The sequence below is a fragment of the Hyalella azteca genome, unplaced genomic scaffold (assembly GCF_000764305.2).
Source record: "Hyalella azteca isolate HAZT.00-mixed unplaced genomic scaffold, Hazt_2.0.2 contig863, whole genome shotgun sequence".
Lineage (NCBI taxonomy): Eukaryota > Metazoa > Arthropoda > Malacostraca > Amphipoda > Hyalellidae > Hyalella > Hyalella azteca.
The window spans coordinates 308,145-319,268 of NW_025931198.1; the positions used below are offsets into that span (position 1 = coordinate 308,145).

The 11,124-nt window shown below is 42.8% G+C and overlaps 1 protein-coding gene across 1 annotated transcript in view; it reads left to right on the forward strand.

Annotated features, from left to right (window-relative positions):
- LOC108666822 (peripheral plasma membrane protein CASK) overlaps positions 1–11,124 on the forward strand; it is a 201,031-nt gene that overhangs the window by 166,988 nt on the left and 22,919 nt on the right. Inside the window, exons 14-15 of the mRNA XM_047880920.1 lie at positions 2,148–2,216; positions 5,260–5,656. Of these exons, the coding sequence (XP_047736876.1) occupies positions 2,148–2,216; positions 5,260–5,656 (466 nt within the window). The remainder of the gene's footprint in view (positions 1–2,147; positions 2,217–5,259; positions 5,657–11,124) is intronic.

The window sequence follows — 11,124 nt, forward strand, 5'->3', positions numbered from 1 at the left end:
TGATGCTACATCCTCAAGCGAGTTCACTGGGGAAATCACTAGGGGATTTGATGTTACATCCTCCAGCGAGTTCACTGGGGAACTCACTAGGGGATTTGATGCTACTTCCTCAAGCGAGTTCACTGGGGAACTCGCTAGGGGATTTGATGCTACATCCTCAAGCGAGTTCACTGGGGAACTCGCTAGGGGATTTGATGCTACATCCTCCAGCGAGTTCACTGGGGAAATCACTAGGGGATTTGATGTTACATCCTCAAGCGAGTTCACTGGAGAACTCACTAGGTGATTTGATGCTACATCCTCAAATCCTGTAGGTTATGAGACGCTCAGTCAGCATCGCCAGGTTGTTCACGCAGGCGAGCAGAGCATATAAAGTCTATGGCGATGAATTACTAAGGCCAGAATGACTATCGTTAACGTCACACGTCGGTATTAGTTAGAGTCTTGACAAATACGATACAAAACTGTTTGCATTATTCACTGAGTACGTCTGGGTGGATGAACTGAAAACTGATGTCGTTAATATAAGTTTTTAGAATCGCGATACCTTTAGGAGGTCGTCATTACTCTTGTTTTTCCTTGCTAGATAGCTAGGTGCAATGTGGTTGAACTTAATCTTTAATGAACTCTTAATCTAATTTTTAGCTGCGTGTAATGAAAAATAGTTGATATGCCCTGAATAAGTTGTAACGTGACAAATGTGATTAGTATGAGCGCTCTCAAAGTGTGCCTGAGAATTTTGTATTCGGAAGATTGAAATGGTTTGACCATGCTCTTAAGTGACATTTAATTCATGGTATTTAATTATTTATGACATTTGATTTTTCAATATAACTTTCTTGACATAATCTTAGAATTTGGTAGTTACCTTGTGCACTTTGAATAATGAATAAAAGTTTGCTTCTACTCTGGAAGAATTACTAGATTTGTTGACTTTTCTTGTGCCCGTAATATACTCTGTGTAAGATTGGCCGAACTTTTTACATCCCTATTTGTCTTTCTTGTGTAAAAATTGCGTAGCTATTTGAATCAGCTGTAATCTTCCCTTGGAAATAGGTTCAGAGCTCTTTACGTCAGTGCTTATCTTCCCTGAGTAAAAAGAGCATAACTGTTCACTGCAATGCCAATATTCATTGCTAAGGGTATAGCTGTTCACAGCAGTTCTGACCTGCCCTAGGTAAGGCCATAGCTGTTCACAGCAGTAACCTGCCCTAGGTAAGGCCATAGCTGTTCACAGCAGTGACCTGCCCTAAGTAAGGCCACAGCTGTTCACAGCAGTGACCTGCCCTAACCTGCCCTAAGTAAGGCCATAGCTGTTCACAGCAGTAACCTGCCCTAAGTAAGGCCACAGCTGTTGACAGCAGTGACCTGCCCTAAGTAAGGCCACAGCTGTTGACAGCAGTGACCTGCCCTAAGTAAGGCCATAGCTGTTCACAGCAGTAACCTGCCCTAAGTAAGGCCACAGCTGTTGACAGCAGTGACCTGCCCTAAGTAAGGCTACAGCTGTTCACAGCAGTGACCTGCCCTAGGTAAGGCTCTAGCTGTTCACAGCAGTGACCTGCCCTAAGTAAGGCCACAGCTGTTCACAGCAGTAACCTGCCCTAAGTAAGGCCATAGCTGTGTACTCGTAAGTGCGAGGCTGCATGCCTCATATTACCCTTCTTGTTGTTCTCTTCCACCCCCTGCCTCCGCCGTCTCCCGGGAACTGCTCACCTCGTCTGCACTCATCGCCCCGCGTCGGTGTCGCCTTCGTCTCGACTGATTCCCGCCCTATTTTCTTCTCTTTTGTCTTGACGAAAATTTTCTGATTGCTCTCTTGGTTCCTCAATACTTCTTAATGATCAATTCTGTTTTGAAATTCCAATCTCCTATTTAAAAAAATTTGCCTCAATATTTTATTGTAAAATGTATATTTTTTCTCGATCAATATTTTCTTGAACTGGGCAATTGTAAAAATAATTACGCAACCCATATTTCTCCATAAATAAATTTGATGTGTTGCGTGCTTACCTCTAATATTTATTTTCGTCTCGTTATTTCTATACTTATTTCTTCACAACTTTCAACCTATCGGCCACATGTTTGCCACCCATCCCTGGACGTTGTGGATGCTAACCCTCTCCTCACTACCCTCGCGTTGCCCTCAGCGGGAGGCCCGAGGCTCCGTTACCTTCAAGATCGTCCCCTCGTACCGCAGCGCACCGCCTCCCTGCGAGGTGAGTTCTCCAATCTTGGCATTTCCGATTAGAATTTATTATTACATTATTATTTATTTAATAATAATATAATTATAATAAATAATTAATTTTTATTAATTTATTTGTTATTTTTATTATTGCATGCATTTTTTTCTAGAATATTATTGATTAGCAGCATATAACTTGACTGCTGCCTAGTGTTCAAGGAGATTTTAAATACTTTTTCGATATGAACTCAAATTGTTATGATTCCAAATATGTTTTAAACCTCAACTTCTGTGGTTAGGATCTAGAATATATTTGAGTTATAAAATAATTTAATTGCTTCCTATCGTGTATCGCTAAAGGTAAAAAAATCACTTTCTATTTAATGTACTTGTTTACTTGACTGAAAAGTTTCATCGAATCTTTTTTGTAAATAATCAATTATTGATCGTCAGCACAAATTTGTGTTTATTTTTATCGGAGGGATACGCGTCTTTTTCGTTAATCCTGCGCAGAGTTAAAACTCGTGCTGCTCATAGTTATTTTTTTGAGTATCTACCGACATAATTTTAACCTGGGGGAACATCCTATGCAGTCAACTTAATATCTTACGTGCTACAAAATCTCCATACTTTTACGATGTTTGCGTGCTCCCCTAATTGAATATTAAATTAATGGCTGTTACTGCAAGAAGCAAATGTGTAATTTACATACACGAATAAAGAGGTACACTCATCATTCACCAATTGCACGTATGCAATTTCTACTAATAGTGCAATGTTGTATTCTAGTGTTTGATATCATTCGTGCAATGAGGCTACTATAGCAATGAGCTCTGTTGAATACTGACATAAAGGATAACGTACAACCCATTGCCGACGTTTACGAGAACACAAATCTTAGAAATTCGCATTTCATCCCGTGCAATGCTGCGCGCCGCACCTTCAAAGACTGCCACTTTCTTCTCGGTGTTTGCCAGCGCGTTGCTCTTCCAATGTATGAACGTCGACCTTCCAAGCAGAAGTCAGAAGAGGACAGCCCAAGTTATTATTTGAATCATTTGCTGACTCAGTCTTCTGCTCTCTGCCGATGTGTATCTTATTCGGCTTTTTTGTCAGGTGATATTGATTTTTTGCTGCCATCTTGAAACCCTCGTCAAAAATCTGGGAAAAGCTGAAAAAACCCTCGAAAAAGCTCGAATTCAGGTGCAGTGAAGGCTTCAACTTTTTTCTGAAAGTAAAAATTCTTTTTCACTTATGATAATCCGCAAGGCTATTGTGAAATCTCGGAATCAAAATCCCATTTGTTTCTCGGTATGAAATAAGCTGATTCATTTTCCTTGTTCAAGTGCAGTCCCATTTCTCAGGTACTAACCAAAGAACGCAAGATATGTTCATCATTTAGTCATTTTTAGAACCGTTTCATATTTTATGTAGCACCGGCCCGTCGAATTCATGCTGCATCAATATCTGAAGCTAGGAGAGCTATCGGCACCTGCTGTATTTTAGATCCTTCTTTACGACATCGTCTCGGATTTCTGTTCTCCCTTGAGATGATTCAGGCGCTGCAAACCAAGCGAGCTAATCCCGTAGCTCTTAGTACTTGCCAAGGTTATCGTCTGCCTGCCCAAAACCATTTCCAGTTGGCAATATTTTGCTTCGAAGTAAATGAACTTCCTCTCCCATTCCAGGCTATGCTAATCTTCTGCGCCCGAAAAAATGTTCGTGTCGATACCCGAATATTCTTGTCGGCAAAACTGCGGCGCTACGAAGAGATTTTAAGCCTTAGTGATGCTTTTTCTATGTTATTGAATCGTCGAGTAGATTTTAAACGGAACAAAATGTAAACCTTGGGAAATTTAACCATCGATTGAAATTTATTTACATTTTTCTTGGCAGGATAGGTTGAACGGCCTTTTGCACGAGGTTCTTGCTGTTCAGGAAGTTTATTATTCTTCTCTTTATTTCTCATTGAATTCTGAAAGCTTGCATATCATACATGTTGAAATGGTCTTTCGCAGTTGATAATGTTCCACGCTTAGTTAGTTTGCCCTTAAAGACAGTAGGCTGATGATATACTTAATTAGGCAGGTATTAAAATGTAAAGCTTTTTTATTTTATCTCTGTAGTTTTAGGTTGGAACTGTTCATCTATAAAACACACGTCAGACAGACATTATTTCCAATGTTGTTCTTGGATAAATATTTAGATTTTGTTTACGGTTCGATATCCTTCTGCAACACTTCTATCAGAGAAGTCGTTCACATTACAGAGTTTTTTGTTTCATTTTGTGGATCTTTTTTTACCAGACCGCCTGGTAGGACTAGCCTACCAATTTTTTTATCGCCATTAATTATTTAAAGGTCTCAAGGTCTTTGGGCTTGATTGAACGCCTCGAAAAAGTTGTGACGTTCTTTGTGTGTTCTCGAAGAATAATTTATCTTGGCTACAAGCTCAGAGTGATGTTTTTTTTAATTTTGTTTCTCTTTCGTAGCCTAACAATGCTTTATATTCTGCTGGAACGATTTTTCAAGTCAGTGTGCAGGCGAAGATACGAGCCGGACCGCGGAATTACTGCCTGAGTTGCCTGCGATTGCTTTTTGGATCTTGCAAAAAAATGTTCACCTTCAAATTCATTTATGAACCCCGCAATTACGGATGGTTTGAACAATTTTGTTTGTTATAGCTCTGCTAATTTTTACGATTACAATGTGTCTGATTCAAACATATTCTCCTGAATTGATTATTGTCATGTTCTAAGTAAATTATTTAATCAAGAGTAAATTATTTAATTTCAACCCGTACATCCAATAGATTTTTGGTTATTCGGCATATTTTATTCCGTGACGAACTCGCTGAACAACTTGCATCCACCGCAATTTTCAATCGCTCTTATATTTTCGATCATTCAATGGATATTCAATAACGATTCTAAGAGCAGTGTTAACATGAGTTTGCTTTTAACATTCTTCACTCTAAGAGGCTATAGTATGTTGATCTTCGATCGAAGTGATCATTAGCTTTAACCGCATCAGTATCTACTGAATCATTGAGAGACATTGCCATGGATGTGGCAGCGCATGGCAAATCAACAACGCAGCAGCAGCAGCGTATGGCAAGTCAGCAAAGCACAAGCAGCAGCGCATGGCAAGTCAGCAACGCAACAGCAGCAGCTTATGGCAAGTCAGCAAGGCACCAGCAGCAGCGCATGGCAAGTCAGCAACGCAGCAGCAGCAGCGTATGGCAAGTCAACAACCCAGCAGCAGCAGCGCATGGCAAGTCAGCAACGCAGCAGCAGCGCATGGCAAGTCAGCAACGCACCAGCAGCAGCAGCAGCGCATGACAAGTCAGCAACGCAGCAGCAGCAGCGTATGGCAAGTCAGCAACGCAGCAGCAGCAGCGTATGGCAAGTCAGCAAGGCACAAGCAGCAGCGCATGGCAAGTCAGCAACACAGCAGCAGCAGCGCATGACAAGTCAGCAACGCACCAGCAGCAGCGCATGACAAGTCAGCAACGCAGCAGCAGCAGCGTATGACAAGTCAGCAACGCAGCAGCAGCAGCGCATGACAAGTCAGCAACACAGCAGCAGCAGCGCATGACAAGTCAGCAACGCAGCAGCAGCAGCGCATGACAAGTCAGCAACGCACCAGCAGCAGCGCATGGCAAGTCAGCAGCGCATGGCAAGTCAGCAACGCAGCAGCAGCAGCGCATGGCAAGTCAGCAACGCACCAGCAGCAGCGCATGGCAAGTCAGCAGCGCATGGCAAGTCAGCAACGCAGCAGCAGCAGCGCATGGCAAGTCAGAAACGCAGCAGCAGAAGTAGCAGCAAGATGGCCGCTCATTTGTGTGACATACGAGGCAATTGTCTGGTGCTGCAGCTTCTCTCCGAATTAGGCTTCAGAATTGAGAGATTTTCTTGCCTCTTTGTTAAAGCCACAGGAGTTCTGTGATATAATGTGCCCTGTTATCGAGAGCGGGTCTGCTCTTTGAAAAGATCGGCTTTGCATAAGTTCACTCCATTGCGTCACTCTCCTGCTGATCTCGAATTAAGCGTGGAAATTCCTAGAGCCAGTCATTTCTAATGCGGAAAAAGCTGAGGCTCTTCTAACATGAACTAAATTTCAAATTTTTTTATTTTCTCGGAGCCTCGCCAAGTGATATTGGGAGAAGCTCCTGACGACGGTCGCACGAGAGGCCGGCTATCGGACTCGATGCGTCGACAGCGAGTTAATCTTCCTTGGGCTAGGGGGAAAAATACGCCGTTGTCACCGCCCCACTGGCCCCAAACTCCAGTACTTTCTCATTCACTTTCACACACTCGTCCAAGATTTGTAAACTAGAATATTTTATTCGTTTCATTCGAGTCCTGAATTCCTTGAAGCTGTTTTCATTCTTTGCCTCCAGAAAGTCTTCCTACGGAAATAATTCTAGACGCTATGAAGAAAATTCACTAAAGTATTCAGTTTTAATTTTTGAGCTACCTAATGAAAATATGACTTCTTAATAACTTTTTATTTAATTAAAAATTTGCTTCCTTCATGTTCGTTAGTCTCATTCTAATCTTCCACACTCTCACCAATTTCTACACTCAGTTCACCTCTTGTAACCGAAACGTAATTTGGTTGGCGTTCTTAACGCATCAATTGAAATATCACAAAGTCTAATCGTTGTAAATGAAAAAGTTTGCGGCTGAAATACTGTTATTCCCTTCCTAGATCATATCTGCTAATTTTTCCACACTATCCTCCGACCCTCCTCTCCATTCCACGCTGAGAATTTATTACTTGTACTGCAGTCATATTTTTGTCAGGGAATGCGAGAGCTGCGTCACACGCGAGCACGCCTACGCCAGCTCTGCTGAGACTGCTGCGCAACTAAATGTTGGGTGGGCGTATGTGACTTATTTGACTTGTTCATCTCAACTGCAGTCCCTTGTAATGTTGGTAAAAATGATAAAAAATTCATCATGGTCATCTTGGAATACATTTGATTCTTATGCTGGGAATTAATTTTCAAATCAGGTTTTAAATTTCATTTCCCAATTGCATTTCATCTGCAGAATAGAAGCTAAAACCGAACTTAGCTCGCGGTCTGTTTGCATATTCATTTATTGAAGGTTGTTCCGTCATTCCATATTTTTAACCTTAAATGAATCGCCTGTTCTTGTGCGAATCTGTTGGAATAACCACCATGAAGATCCAATTACACCGCCGTGAAGGCCATCATTTTTGACGAAGCCTTTTTATCTCGAATTCAAAGCACGAAATAGAATAAGGGATCGGAGTTCTAGCTCTCGTATTAATGAGCTCTTAGCGTCCTCCATTGGCTCTAAATGACCTCTTGACTGCTAGTTCCTCGACCCAAGAGCTGCGTCCTGATGAGAAGTGCTTTATCCCTTCATTGTAACTCTGAATTTTTATTAACGTGGCAGTATTGCGTGACAGAGACGCTGTTTCTTTTTGTGTATCTCAGTCTCCGTTAATCTCAGTAGTACCGCGCGTGCTGAACATGGAGCGTAACTGGCGCGGCAAGTTGCTGGTCTGTTCCTGTATTCCTGGGTTAAATTTGTATTTTAATTTAATTTAGCCCCGTGACCCCGGTCGTCTGTTTTATCCTGCCTGTGCAGTGTAGGTGCAACCGTACGATCCATATAGTCGGCTGAAGAAGTTTCTTTAACAACTTTATTTATGAGGTGTCATTTAATCAGTGCAGCAACGTGACATTATTTTACTAATTTATGTTATAAAACACGTTGACTGAATTTAAGCACCACCAACTTCTTTCCTATTTTCTAATACATTTTTCACGGCGTTTTTATATGATTGACCGTGCGAATAAAAAGTCGTCACTGAAGTTTTCCTGCAGTACAATAACCATCCATGCTCACCCGTCTCCAGTCACCCCTAGTTTACTGGGCATTCTGTTCAGAAAAAAATATTCCTATGGTTTCATTCAACTAAATAATGTGTTCGTGTAATTTCTGAAAACGAAATGAAGTTTCCATTTGGCGTATATTGTAGTCTAGCAGAGCTCGCGTGCCACTCAGCTACTTGCAGCACATCAGCCGTGAGCCACGCACCTTGTAATGTAGCATGCCAGGCACACGTTCATTGCTGCGCAGGGAGATGCAAGGAGAGGTCTAAGTGGCGCTCGCCTCTTCAGCGGAAGCTCGCCTAAAAACTTCAGATAAGCTAATGGTCCTGTTTTGTCCGGTCCCGACGTACAGTCACCGCCGTCCTAAAAAGAAATTCGACCATCTTGTTTCAGCTCTTCGTTGGTCCTTTAAGGGCTCAAAAATTATGACATTGGCCAGTACTGCACTTTGAAAAATATATTCGTTTTCAATGTGAGAAGTTCCGGTAATTTATGACTTGAGGAAATTTATAGCTTTTTGCAATGAGTTTTCGTTTCTTTTGTCATCATTGTTGAGAGCGTTACATCAAATCACGCATACTTACGTATTAGCGGTTAACTTCTGTTCTTTACCGAATTGTTTCAACCATCATAATCGCAATGCAAATATTCTTTAATTCAGAGACCAAAATTTTCTACAAATGCTTTGAAACAAGTTCATTGCTAGCTTCAATTCAAGACCCGAGTTCACAGTTTAATTGCCACTCCAAGTTTTGCTTGCTCAGTCCCCGTCAATTGTCATGACCAGTTATCCCGACGAAGCTTCTGAACTTGTGTTTCCAGTTTTAACCCGTGGGATGTGCTGCCAGAAAAGTCGGCTTGATCCTCGACAATAGTCAAGCTCACGTTTCCATGGGAGAATGTTGGTCAAGTTGAAAAGCGATGCGATACCTGCCGTAGATTTGTTCGCGTTTTTGAGGGCGTATATAGGAAGGAACGTGCCTCTTGCTCTACGTCGTCGTCTTATCCTGTGAGTGAAGTTTAATGGCTGCTTTAAACTGGGCGTTTTTAAGGCTTATCCCGGCAAGACCTTTTGAAGAACTCAGAGCGACCCCGGCTATCTGGCTTGTGAGCTGGCTTAGTATTTCTTCGTTTGAACAAAGACTTCCGACCTAAAACCGGCTGATCCCAAAGTAGATAAATTTTCAGTTGTCGTTTGTTTTTCTATCATTTTCATAGTTAGAATTCGTCTTCGCTTCCATTCCAGATTTAAGGTAATTTTCAGTCACTGTGCTATATTTCCAAGTAGTTTGCAAACTGTTCTTTCTAGGCTCGAACATAACAATAAGAATAAATTTTGCAATAATTCTGCTTGAGCCGAGGTTATTTATTTCTCTCCCGTTCAAGATTTTACTCTGTATGTTATTTTACAAATGCAGAAATAAAAGTCTTGTTAACCCTTTTGAAAAACCCGGTCCAAATTACAATTCGCTTTGCGGCAGCTGCGATTCGCTTTCCTATCACCTCATTTGATATTTAATCTGAAAACACAGCCTGATTACGAGACTGATTGGTAGCTCCTGTCCGCTACTTCCTCATGACTGCTCTCACTCTTAGTATTATATTTAAACATAACGCCTACAACGTATGCCAGAGCGACACGTGTTTTCCCAGATATGAATCCGTCTGTTTTCGCCTCGGACGTTTTTAAATTAGGTCCAGTGCCATTTTATTTTTCAGCTCGTCCCAAGCTCTCAACTGTGAACGAAAAATATATTGTCTGCAAACTGGAAATTTCCTCCGTAGGATCCCTGTATCTGGTTTCATTTTCTCTGTTGTTTCTCTAGCAAATTTTCCCGTGACGAAGTTTACCTCCTTTTCATCTCATTATTAAAGAAGAATACGAGGAGTCCTCGCGCCTTCTAACACTGCCTTTAATTAAGACCAAAATTCCTGAGCCCAAGCTTCATTACTCCCCAAGCCGCCATCTTGGCGGCCTTGTCTCTGCCTGGCAATGCTTGCAATGCAGTCATGGATTGTGCGCTCTTGTTGTGTATATACAGAGATACGTGTGTGCTTAACACGCTATACTACGGAGGCTTAGTTATTGCTGCTGAACATACGGTGTCGCAGCGGCCATAGTTACTGGAGTGATAAACACGGTGCTGCAGCAGCCATAGTTACTGGGCTGATAATACGGTGCTGCAGCAGCCATAGTTACTGGACTGATAAACACGGTGCTGCAGCAGCCATAGTTACTGGGCTGATCACACGGTGCTGCAGCTGCCATAATTACTGGACTGATCACACGGTGCTGCAGCTGCCATAGTTACTGGACTGATCACACGGTGCTGCAGCTGCCATAGTTACTGGACTGATCACACGGCGCTGCAGCGGCCATAGTTACTGGACTGATCACACGGTGCTGCAGCGGCCATAGTTACTGGACTGATCACACGGTGCTGCAGCGGCCATAATTACTGGACTGATCACACGGTGCTGCAGCTGCCATAGTTACTGGACTGATCACACGGCGCTGCAGCTGCCATAGTTACTGGACTGATTACACGGCGCTGCAGCTGCCGTAGTTACTGGACTGATTACACGGTGTTGCAGCGGCCATATATATAGTTACTGGACTGATCACACGGCGCTGCAGCTGCCATAGTTACTGGACTGATCACACGGCGCTGCAGCTGCCGTAGTTACTGGACTGATTACACGGTGTTGCAGCGGCCATATATATAGTTACTGGACTGATCACACGGTGCTGCAGCTGCCATAGTTACTGGACTGATCACACGGCGCTGCAGCTGCCATAGTTACTGGACTGATTACACGGCGCTGCAGCTGCCGTAGTTACTGGACTGATTACACGGTGTTGCAGCGGCCATATATATAGTTACTGGACTGATCACACGGCGCTGCAGCTGCCATAGTTACTGGACTGATCACACGGCGCTGCAGCTGCCGTAGTTACTGGACTGATTACACGGTGTTGCAGCGGCCATATATATAGTTACTGGACTGATCACACGGTGCTGCAGCTGCCATAGTTACTGGACTGATCACACGGCGCTGCAGCTGCC